At 49.1% G+C, this 12,117-nt stretch overlaps 1 protein-coding gene across 32 annotated transcripts in view; it reads right to left on the bottom strand.

Moving 5' to 3' along the window:
* camk2b1 (calcium/calmodulin-dependent protein kinase (CaM kinase) II beta 1) overlaps positions 1-12,117 on the bottom strand; it is a 60,517-nt gene that overhangs the window by 37,440 nt on the left and 10,960 nt on the right. For 17 of the 32 annotated variants that reach the window (XM_086169529.1, XM_086169553.1, XM_086169531.1 and 14 more), the window contains exons 3-6: positions 9,428-9,487; positions 8,863-8,917; positions 8,474-8,539; positions 4,116-4,188 (exon numbers count right to left, since the gene is read on the bottom strand). In XM_086169529.1, the coding sequence (XP_086025655.1) occupies positions 4,116-4,188; positions 8,474-8,539; positions 8,863-8,917; positions 9,428-9,487 (254 nt within the window). Of the gene's footprint in view, positions 1-769; positions 843-4,115; positions 4,189-8,473; positions 8,540-8,862; positions 8,918-9,427; positions 9,488-12,117 lie in introns of all 32 variants that reach the window. The other 15 variants (XM_086169556.1, XM_086169530.1, XM_086169537.1 and 12 more) reach the window with 1 other exon arrangement.

Raw genomic sequence — 12,117 nt, 5'->3', positions numbered from 1 at the left:
AACATCTAATGAACCGGCAGCCGCTTGGAAATGAAGTCTGAGGAAAATTAGTCGCCCGTTCGCGGCAGCAAGTGCCGTTCAGAGATCTATAATCCCGACAAGGCTCCTCCCTGATCTAATAAATGAACGCGGATCTGATTAAACACCCGCGGCTCATCCAGGATGGATCTATTGATTCGTAGAGCAGGAGCGAAAGCTGCGCGGGGACCCGCCAGCCCGGCTCCACATGGCGTGTTTCCACAGAGCGGGGAAGTAAAACAAGGCGAGGGCGAGAAAGGATGTTTTGACGTCTGAGTTGGCAACCGGGTTTTAGCGTGACTCTCTGACCCCCCTCCCGGGTAACCATCGGGGTCCGTCGATGTCGAGGCCGCACGGCTCTGCAGCATCCCGGAGGTGTCCCTCCGCTCTGCGCGGCTATAAATATGCTAGCTCTCTATTTATGAAGGCTGTGTCATTTCCGCCGAGCTTCTGGGGAGGCTGACACGCACGCACGAGAAAAAAAAAAAAGAGAAAAAAAAAACAATCAGGTGGGGCATTTTACCAGGAATTCCACCTTTTATGTAAATACCAAGCTTCCAAAGTAACGTCTTGAGGAAGAGGAGGGGGTTGGATGAACAACCTGACAGGTGACAAAAGCCCACAGACAGGACAGGGCGCTTCCTCCTTAACTAATCCAGCAAAACACAGACTCCACGGAAAAGGACGGCGTCACAAAACGCACAAGTATACGAAGAAAAACGGACAGCCAGGCGATCCCCCCGCCACTCACCTTCAGGTCCCGGTGCACCACGCCCATTTGATGGCAGTGAAGCACCGCCTCCAGGATCTGCTGGATGCAATGACTGCATGCAAACACCAAGAGGAGGGGGGGAGGGGGGGCATGTTAGTCTAAGCAGCGCTACAATCCCGTGCATCGCAGGCCGAGGGTGTGAGGGAATGAGGGGATGGGGGGGGGGTGGAAGGGCGAGGGCTGGAAAGGCTCTTCTGTTACCAGGCGTTACACTTTCACCTTTAACCGACTTCTCCCGGCCGAATGCTTTAACGCGCGGTCGAGGTTCGGGGGGGGACGGGGACGCGTTCGCTTTTTCGGCTTGACTTTTCAGCCCGGCTCGTGGGCGGACTCTAAGTACCGCCGCCTCTACGATGCTGTCAGCTGATATCGGAGGAGGGGGAGTGAGAGTGCGGCTGGCCGTGGGGTCACAGAAGGCGGAGGGGGGGAAGGTAAGGGAAGGAGTGAGTCATTGTGCGTTTGGCAACGTTGGCGAGATATGCCTTGGGATCGATGCCACGTCTTCTGTCTGCCCGTTCGGCCTCCGCCGACGGAGCTCTGACTCCCGTGTCTGTTGACCGCCGGACACGAGGGGGCCGGTGAGGGGACGGGCAATCTTAAAAAAACTAGAGATAGAAGGGGAGGGGGACCTGAAACCTTGAGTGTGAAGCCTTCTAGTTAATTCTGCAAAGTGTTTGGGCATCTTTCACCTCATCTGAACGGATTCGGAAACTCGCTCCTGCAAAAGCAACCCTTTACTTATGCGCGTCTGGGATTGCCGTGTACGTGTGTGATTTATTTTGTTTGGTTTGCATCGGCCATTTTAGGGAACCCTACGGCGCCGGGAAATACCAGTCCAAAGAATGAGGCAGATCGATATTGGCGTTTACCGCGGAGTAACTCGTCAAACTGACACCTCATTAGTCTCATTGCCACAGACGACTTGCCACGGTCTTTGTTAAATCTCTGCATTATGTTGACAAATGTGAGGGCTAACAGAGTGTGAACGCACACAAAATAAAATACACTAATGATAAAACACTCTGGCGCCAGGGGCTGTCGTGCATAATTGACTTCCTGTACATATAAAACAATGATATTGATATTTTCACTCCTTTTTACCCTTTTTTTTCCTTTTCTTTTCCCAACACCCGTGTTCTTAACTATTACTGAAACCCAGCGGGGGACTTTAGGGTACGGCGGGAAGATTGTTAATAAACTCAAGTGAAGACATATCATGGACGAGGCTTTCACGTTGGGGAAATAATGCGCTCCTAATTTGACGAAACAGTGAATTATATGAAATTTTATAGCTTTACTTTTATTGTAAACAAAATAACTGCTCCAAACAGACCTATCTGGATCGCTGCACTGTTCACGCATCATTCCCTAAACCCGGCCCCCCTTAGGTCCCGTTGCTAAGCTGCGCAAGCTAGCAGCGCTAGCGTGACGGGCCGCTTCCAGAGGACCTTAAATCTAACAACGCTAATATTGCAACACGGCGTTGTTAATCATGACCCCGGCCACGTTAGCTTAGCTGGCTAGCTTCCTAATAAAACACCATAGCTACTAATATGTGCTAGCATACATGCTAGTCCTTGGCAAGGGGTATTTGCATCTTTTCCTTCAATATTTACATTCAAGTCTTCATCTAAGCTGCATGGATCTGATAAGAAATGCTTCCTGCTTTGCCATCTGAAGTAATAAGAGAAAAAAGTGTAAAAAGAAAACACATTTTAAGAGCCTGATTCTAGCTTCCCTGTGACTTCATTTGATCTGGCAATTTCCCCACATCCTAATGGCGGTGAGGGCAACCGGTGACCTCGCAATCAAGCCGCGGGGCAGCGGGTCACTGTTCCGGCAGACGTGAACTCTGGCCCATTGCGCGGCGTAAATTCAGCTCTGCAACGACTGAAGCTAAATGTGTGTGATTGGGGCTTTAGCCTCTCAACCTTTATTCATCCAAGCGACGCTGTTGCGTTGTCGAGAGCGGAGGCTCGAGGAAGCCGTCCACGATCCCGCCATGACACGCCGTCTCACGGGGGTTCATAACACCTTCTCTTACTCAAAACGAGGCCCGGAAAAACGGGAACGGAGCAACCTTCGGTTTAGCCGTTGTGTTCTATTCAGTTCGGTTCACATGGCGGCTTATCTTCTCTGATATGCAACTTTTCAAAGGTCTTCGCCAGAAGCAGGCGCGGCGTCATATCTGTGATATACAGAATTAGAACGCCGTGATTTGTCACCCTGGTGATTGTTGTCGCAGTTACTGGGAGCCCCGTGCAAAACACGGGCGACTGTATATACAGTAAATCTAAAGAATCTATAAATCACAGCATGGAGGAAAGGACAGACAGGAACAAATTGAAACGCAGACAGAGATTGGTGGTGGTGGTGGTGGGTGGGGGTGATGGAGATGCTCTGGCACGGTAATAAAGTTCAGGGCTGTAAATTACTGTCTTGTGTCTTGTTCGGAAAGGTCTCCCGGTGAATAAATACTGGGCAGGTCAGGTCCACGTGAAAAAAGCCAGAACGAGCACGTGGCGTCCAGACCTGGAGTGACCGAGGTGACATTTTTCCGCAGGCGTCGCACGAGAACCTTCTCTTGTTAGTTAGCAGGGTTAGCGTGCCGCGCGCATAACACCCCGCCGTTTGGCCCGATTCATTTCTCTTACTGAAATGTCACCATTTCAAATAAAACCGTCAGCGTGTTTCTGACGGCCGCCGCGTTTTAAGACTCCCCGAGTCTTAAAAACCGCTCCTAACCTCGAAATCTCGCCGCGTCTTTTGCGAAAGTGCACTCAACGTGGAATGAGAGACTCTTGAATATTCACCGTGTCGGCAATTCGAAAACCGAAGACTCGGGAGGAGGCGGAACGAGCGGGAGAAGAAGAAAAATCAATAAAGATCCCGGTAAAAATAACTGGAATTTTTTTTTTTTTCAAACCACCCCAGTGGGAGATATTGATGGCAGGTCAGGACAGACGGGAAATTTATCACGGGAGAGGAATCGCTCGTCGGCGTTTGCAGCCTGAGGTTTTACTTCAGGGTTCCCGGGTCATTTTCCAGGCCATTTCCCGGGCCAGGCTTTTTTTTTTTTTTTTTTTTTTTTTTCCAAGGCTGACATGGGGGAACGGAGCGTGGGGGTGGGGACCGATCGGAAAAAGTGAACACCCAAGAAAATGAGAGCAAAAAGAGCTTATCGTGAGACGGGGCGAACAGGCGGACGTCAGACCAGGAGACGAGACGGAGGACAAAGGGGAGGAAGTGGGGTGCGGGGAGAGGTGATGCAGGCGAGGGTTTTCGGGAGGTTTGGGGGTGCAGATGCTTCTCTACAAATACTGACCTTCAGGTCCCTGTGCACTATGTCATATTGGTGAATTTGATGGACACTTTCTAGTATCTGATGGATACAGTGACTGTGAAGACAAAACAGAGAGAGGGGGGTGTGGGGTGTGTGGGGGAGGTTGTGGGGTTGAAACGTGGAACGAAGGATGCGTGGGTGGGTGTGGAGAGGGGGTGGAGAAATAAAGGGATAAAAGTCGCGGGGTGACAGTGTAAGATGCGGGGTGGAAAAAGTGCGGTAAATGGCGGGAGAACTTCAGAGGGGGACGGTTATCTAGGTGGAAATGGAAAGAAAAGGGAGAAGAGGGTGGAAAAGGAGGAGGGGGGCAGATGCAGATGGGAAGAAGGGGAGGAGCGCGTGGGTGAGCGCAGGTGGGGGGAGACAAACACTTTTTGCTTGAAAAACACGATGAGAGACGAGATCAGCCGCGGCGAAACAGACATAATCGCAAGAGGAGGCGGCGGCGGAGGAAAGAAGGAAAGAGAGATAGAGCGAGGAGAGACAGATCGTGGGGGGGGCGGACGGATAGAGAGGGAGCCTTTGAAGAGCAAAGAGAGATAATAATACATGAAATAAACCCAACACTTAGGTATAAGATGAAACTGAATCATAGAGGGCCGGTGAGCCGCCGCCAGCAGAGGCTATTTTTTTCCATCGCTAAACGGCATCGCGACGTTAGGCACGGTAAGAGATATGTGTGTGTGAGTGTGTGTGTGTGTAGGTTTTTGGTGCAATGAAAGTGTAATGTGCAAAATATGTGACTAATAGCAGGCACAAGGAGACAGGCAGCCTGCAGGATCCACACCTCCACAGCGTCTAGTGAGTGGGAGGACGGAGAGAGAGAGAGAGAGAGAGAGAGGGAGATGCTTGTGCTCATAAAGACATTCACACACACCAACACACACACACACACAAACCTGGAAACAGGTACATGTGCGCTGAAGCTTATGAGGATGTGACATTGGACACCAAACACCGCATCTCCTGTGTTTGGCCGCTCGATGGGGGAGCAATTAACGGAGCCCAACGTCTTGCTTCTGCTGCCGGCCGGTGTTGGGAGGCATCTCAGCCGAAACGGCAGTGGAACCGTGACTTTTGATATTAACCCACTTTGTTTGAGTACTGCCTCATCAAGAGCATCTAACATGTTCATCTCTGGTGCCTCCAGCTGTCTCTCCAGCCAATGTGCACACAAAATAGCTGCTCTCACTTCCGTCTTCTACATCTGTCCTTTCATTCAGGCTGATACTCGCTTCTCCACCCGCTAAGGCCAGCTTGTAAACATCTCTCAACCTCTTCTCCTCCCTCTCCGTTGGTCTTGACTACCTGTCCCGGGTGCTTGATATCCTCCACTTTCTACATCTCTCCCCCCCCCCCCCGACCTCACGGTTCCACTTGGGTCCCTCTCATTCCCACGTGTTATCTGTTGCATGCAAACTTCCGACTCTTTATATTTCCCTTCCAGCTTCTTTCACTTCCCAGTCCAGCCTCATCCGTCAGCCTGTCCATCACCACAGCTGACAAGAAGAGGCTCAGAGCTCTTCCACAGAGCTCTTCCACATTCCACCTTGAACTCTTCTGTCACACCTAGGCCTCACCACTGCCTCACAGCTGTCATACATGTCTTGCACCACCCTACCCTACCCGCCCCTCCAGACGTCCACATACAACTGCAGTTCCTATCTTGGCACCCTATTGTCTGCCTTTTCTAGATCTGCAAAGGCACATCGCAGCTCCTTCTGACCTTCATCATTACAAAATGATGATTGAAATCATCTGTCAGGTAAGACATGCACCATCTTACAAACAGCTAATTTAGAAAGGACCTGTATGGTCCAGAGAAGTACACCTGCTTACCATCCTGACAGCAGTGGCCTCCATATTCCTACCACTCCAAATTATTCATAACTTTTTGTTGTTGCATATATAGTTATGTTAGCAGTATCATTTATCAATCTTTAAATCAGTCCCCAGCTACTTCCTGGTTGGCTCTGCTATCGCCGACAAAGGCTCCATCCGGAGGGAATCCAATCTTCTCTGCTGGAATGAATGCTTCCCTTCAGACCAGCTGTTCTGTCTCCATTGCTGGAGAGTGGCGAGGGAGAATTTAATTTCTGTTATTTCCGCCGGGGGGACGTCGGGAGCTAAATGTCAATGTGGCGTTGCAGGATAAGGGCCGCAGATAATGGGCGACGAGGTCTTCACAACGGACCGTTATCAGGCTGCCAAAAGCAGAAACTCGTGTCCTAGACTTTTTCAGACCAAGAAATCAGGGCTGTTGTGCGCAACTCAGGATGCGTGAGTGGGCTGTATTTATAAAAAAGTACTTTTGGCGAGTATGCGCGCATCTTCAGGAATAGTAATAATAGTATCCTGGTCATGTATTATCTAAAAAAAAAAAAAACTGACAACACATACACACATATACACACACGCACACCTGTGTAGAAAACAATCAGCGACAGCTGGGGAAACAATCTGAGTCCGTCTGCAACGAGGATCTGTGCAGCTGTGAGTGCAAGTCAATCAAATGGAGCTGAAGACACTCTGAGAGGGAGCCACGCAGTGTGATATAGCACAGTTTGGGGTGTGTGTGTGTGTGTGTGTGTGTGTGTGTGTGTGTGTGACTAATTATCGTCGCTAATTAAAGTCCCACTTCTTCCTGGTCTCCAGGGGAGCTGGGCTGGGGGTGGGGGGCTGGCCTGAATGACTGACATTCAAAAGGGAGGTGAAAGGAAAGTGAATGTGCATCTGTGTGTGCGCGTGAACGCGCGCACGTGTCAGGGAGACGTTCTACAGGGGTTACAGAGTGGGTGGGAAAGACAGGCATCGCTGTGGGGTTTAGATAAGCAGTTATTAGCGGTGTAGCATACTAATACACGGCAGCCCACCCACCTACACACACACAGCAAGATATGACTGGAAGCTGTTGAACATCCATCTAAGCGAGAATAACCTGTAGTTGTTGACCTCAGTATTAAAGTTTGCTTTTTTATCTATAAAAGGCCAAAAAGGGAAGGGCAGGAATCGTGGGAGGCGGACACACCCCTCAAAAGCACTCTGCCCGGTTATGTGAAACAGTTGGTCGGACGAAGATCGCGCTGAAGATCCACAAGGTGGAATGGGGAAACTGTGATTTAGCAACCGGTTAGCGTGTGAACTGGATACCGCTGTGCGCAGGCTACGTGCTAATTTTGACACAACGCCGTTTCCTCCCCGCGTTCAAGTGTCATCGCATCCTTTCGTCGAAAACGTCGCCGGCGCCACAAACCGCTGACGGGTTTCGCCTCGGAGTCGATTTGGAAAACCTCTCCCGCGGCGGCACCCGGCTTTCGGATTCTTCCGAGAAGCGACCGAACACAGTTACGCCGTCAAAGCGGCCTGACTTTCAGCGCCTTTCGACACTGCTGAATGGACGGGCGCCCACGTCGCACCTTTAGCTCTCAAGCGTTTCCCTCCCGCTCTTTCTCTCAGCCTATTGTCTGTCCACCTCTCACTACTCCACTTCCTCTTCCACACTTGGTTGAAGTGAACCGTGTCTGTCGATGAGTCAGCTCGAGTGGTGGGAGAGCGAGATATATAAAACTGCATGGGCGGCGCAGGAGGGGGAGGAAAAGGAAATAAAGCCGGTGGAAAATAAAGGCGGATGAGAAGACGACAACGAGAAGGCGAGATTCCCCCGCGCGCAAGCGCCAACTCGAAAGGGGCGGACGCGACGGCGATGGCGCCGTCCCAAGACCTTCGGGAGGAGGTGATTCCTTGTGACAGCAGCAGAAACATCATGACTAAAGAGTGGCTTCGGAGCTACCCTGCTAACTTCATCCGTCTGCTGTCCATGAACCAGATAGCCTAGCACTTGTGATGCGCTAACAGATAAACGATGGCAAAAGTGTTGAGCCACCGCAGCTACGTACGGACGGCAGTAACAGTACAAAAGCGGTGGCGGACGCCATTTTCTCATCTTCTTCGGTGTAAGAAACGCAGTGACCGTCGACTGTGCGTGAAGCTTTCTACTCTGACGTCGGTTGGACGGTGTTGTCTCTCCTGTGTCGGCCAGGGTGTGAAAGGCGAAGCGCTTTGGCACTGATTCCGACGGAGGAGGTGAAGGACAGAGGAAGAGGAAAGAGAGGAAGGGATGAAAAGGCAAGGAAAGTTTTTGGCAAATTGATATTTAAGTAGCAACAACCTGGAAGGGGTGAGGAAGAGAGAGAGTGGAGGAAGAGCGGAAAAAAAAAAAAGAGAAGTCAGAAAGGAGAGTATGTGTCAGAGGGAGGGGGTAAAAAGGGACAAAGAGAGAAGGGGAGAATACATAACACGAAGATGAGAAGAAGAACTAGGAGGGAATTTTACGGTTCTACCTGGCGTCCGCCTCACTGTAATACTCTCTGGCTACGATGTCCTCAAACAGTTCGCCTCCGGTCACCCTGGACACACACACACACACACACACACACACACACACTGGATTGAATCGATTGGAAAAAGATGAAGCGGTTGAACTACAACACTACTGTAAAGCAAGAAATCTTTTTTTTTTTAATTTAGCATCCTCCTCCTCCCCCCCCAATCCTCCTGTCCTCCTATCCCCCCTTCCCATACCGTTTCCATGGAAACTAGAGGGAATTGCCAAGAGATGGATGTGGAATGCGTGGGCGGTGGCGGTAATGGGTGGGGGCAAACATAGGAGGCAGTGATGTAATTGTATATGTCGGGGGGGTTGGAGGAGGAGAGAAGACCCAGGACTTACAGGTCAAAGAGGAGGTAGTGGAATCCCTCCTCTGATATACTGTCATGAAGACGCACTGGAAAAAAAAAAGGAGAAAGAGGGTGATAAATATCCATCTTTATGATTCCATCACTTCATCGTCGCGCTCTGCCTTGTCTGGATTACCTATTCTTTTTAAAATTCTATTTATCTTTCTCTCTGTGTCTCTCACCGGTAGAGACATGAAACATTCAGCCCCGCCAGACGATTTTATGAATAAAACAGGAAAACGCTGCCGCAGCTCGGCCGGCAGACCGAACCAAGACGGATAATGGAGTGTGTGTGTGTGTCAACAGGAAGTGCCTAAATGTCCTGCCAAGGAAGGGCTCCCTCTTAATAACGTTATGGATTTTGGATCTAAAATGATGTTTAAACTTTCTCTAATCGACCCGTTTGTTTGACAAGGCATAGCCAGCTGCAGCTGGCTTATGAAACGAATAAATACACCCTTAAAAAATGGGTTTCATTAGGTATCTGACCAGATGGGTGTGAGGCTTTGATGGGTAAAAGAGAAAAAGGGGAAAAAAATACAAAGACCTGTCTTTACCGATGTTGGGATGTTTCAGCAGGCGGCAAATCCGAGCTTCTCGCTCCAGCTTTTGATGATCTAAAAAAAGGACAACAGAGCGTTCAGCGTTAACACAGATACGGTTAGAGCGGCATGGACAGAAGGGGAGCCCCGGGGGTTCGGCCGTTGTTTCAGGGCGAGAAAGAAGTGCTTTAAAACCCCCCCGCTGAACAGTTTAGGACAACCTTTCTTTTCAAAATTGAATTCACTTACTGTCCACATGAGATTCAGCCCCTTCACCTCCCGCATTTTCTGCCAGGAGAGTGTATTCCCCCACCGCTGGACTGAACGTGAATCGCTCAAATATCCCGAGAACGTGTTCAACAGCGGCGTCGGCGTCAAGGTAAGACGCTTTGATCGCCGCGGCGTCGGCGGCAATCATGACCTCTTGCTCGACGGAATTTATAGAGGTCAAGTCGAGCTTTGGCTCGACGGAGAGAGGGAAAAAAATAAATAAATACATACATAAATAAAAGCAGCTGAAATGTCTCCTGAGCTGAAGGAGCTCAGGCATCCGGAGGGGGCGCGGAGCAGAGCAGCTGCTCCTTCACTTCCAAAAGGACACAGCTGAGAAGGTTCAAGTGATGCCTTCTCAATGACTCCCTCTGGATCCATATAAGGGTTTTTTTCTTTGGTTGTTTGTTTGTTTTTTTGCACTACATCCCACAAGTAGTAAGCCCAGTGCATCTCGTCTGGATCTGGGAAGGCCTCAAGGACCGAGACGCTGGAAGGGACATCTGGACGACGTTTCCACCCAGGGTGAAGGACAGGAGTGTGTGCAGGAGCGGAGCCAGGCTACACAGGTGCATACTTTGTTCGAGTATTAGCTTAGCAGCGTTATCCTTTACCGACTCCGATGCGGCCTCCCTACGCTGAGGGATGTTACCACGGAGATGCGGACGAACAGAGCGGGCACGCAAATATGTATCGACCCAGCGCACACTCGTTCTGGCATCGAGCGCTGACAGTGAAGCGTAAGCCCGGTGATTATCGTCTTAGAAGATGAGAGAAGCGAGGCGGAGGAAGGAGTGGAGGAGTGTTGTGGAGAAAGAAGCGGAGGGGGGAGGAAAGTTGGAGAAGGAGCGAGAAAGAAAAAAAAAAAAAAAAAAAAGGAACTGCAGGGGCGATTAATTCGCTCAAAGCTCCGCCGCTTTCTCTCGAATCGAGGAGAAAGACCATCGCTGCGGTTTCACCGACCACTTGTTTACGCTTGAGCCTCGGATCCACTCACCCCGTCGACATTCGCATTTATCGTCTGAATTCCTTTTGCTTTCGGCTGTTGTGTTTCAGTTTGGTTACGAAAAGAGCCAACTCGCCTGTTTACCTTTCCTCTTATTTAATCTCCGACATGAAAAAGTCGGGGCAGGTGTTGGACGAGAACACACTACAAGAAGTCAAACATGTTTGACTGTTTGAGTAGTGTGTGGCGATCACCGACAGCCAATGAAAATGTCAGAAAAGCCAAAAACGACAATGCCAAACTGGACTACGCTGCATGAGGAAAAGAGCAGATAGCTACGCTAGCAGCAGTGACAGCCAGGTGTTTGTCGGCCATGTTTGTTTACCCTCTGAACAGTCACCCTTGCAGGCATAAGAATAAGAATAAGATTAAGAGCAACTTTATTTATCCCGAAGGAAATTGTTGTGCCAGAGGTTCTAGTAAAACATAAAAATAATAAATAATAGTAGGAAATTGTATAAACAGTAAAAAAAAAAAAAAAAAGTAGATGTGACTGGTGGTGACTCTGGTGGTGCATTCAGGTGTCTTCAGTAGCTTCCAGCAATCATGTCCCCTTATGGGAATCTGCTATATCTGTAACCACGACGACAGTTGTGTGGTGTGTCCGCAGTGTATCGGATAATATACTTTTTTTTTTTCATAATAAATTAATTTTTTTTGACTTGATTTTGACTTGTTTTTCCACTTTAAATTTGAGTGTGACTCAAAATCCAGACCTCCATGGATTCATACATTTGGTTTCCATTGATCATTTTTGTGTGATTTTGTTGTGAGAACATTCAACTATAAGAATATTTCATTCATTCAAATCTAGGATGTGTTATTTTAAGTGTTCCCTTAATTTTTTGAGCAGCATATATGTATATATATATATATTCTTCCAACATTTGAAATCGGTTTGCAGGGAAAGACGATCTTTCAAATCACGTAGTAATTTGAAAGGGTAGAAATCTGAACAAGAAGGCGAAACGTCACATCTTTCCAGTATCTGCGCTCCTATCGGGCCTGATCCACAAGGCGGTTGGCGAACAGACACCCATCATGCTTGGCCTTGGCCATCCAATCAGGAGCATCTGCTGACATTAATCTGCAAACACTCAGCTGGCTCTGAGTGAGTCTTCACTCTGTCTGACATATTGAGCCTCCTCTTTTTCCTTTACCATCCACACACATTTGCAGAGACGCGAGACTAATTACTTTGTTCGATGTAACTGTTGAAGCCATTAATGATGATTATCCGCCTTGAAGGAATTGGGAGGGTTTCCTCTCTCCATCACTTTTTTCCGCCGTCGCGACCACAGAGGGCGACACGCACTCGGGCGTGATTAACTCTGAATTGAATTTTGAAGCCGATTTAATAGTATTTATTTGATATTGAAGCCTCCTCTGGTGAATTTATGATGCACGTCGTTACAATTTTGTTTTGTGA

This window comes from Fistularia commersonii, chromosome 22, assembly GCF_037954325.1.
Source record: "Fistularia commersonii isolate RoL2024-O1a breed Wild chromosome 22, RoL_Fcom_v1.0, whole genome shotgun sequence".
Classification (NCBI taxonomy): Eukaryota; Metazoa; Chordata; class Actinopteri; order Syngnathiformes; family Fistulariidae; genus Fistularia; species Fistularia commersonii.
Note: the sequence above shows the minus strand (reverse complement) of the source record. Positions and strands in the feature narration are given on the sequence as shown.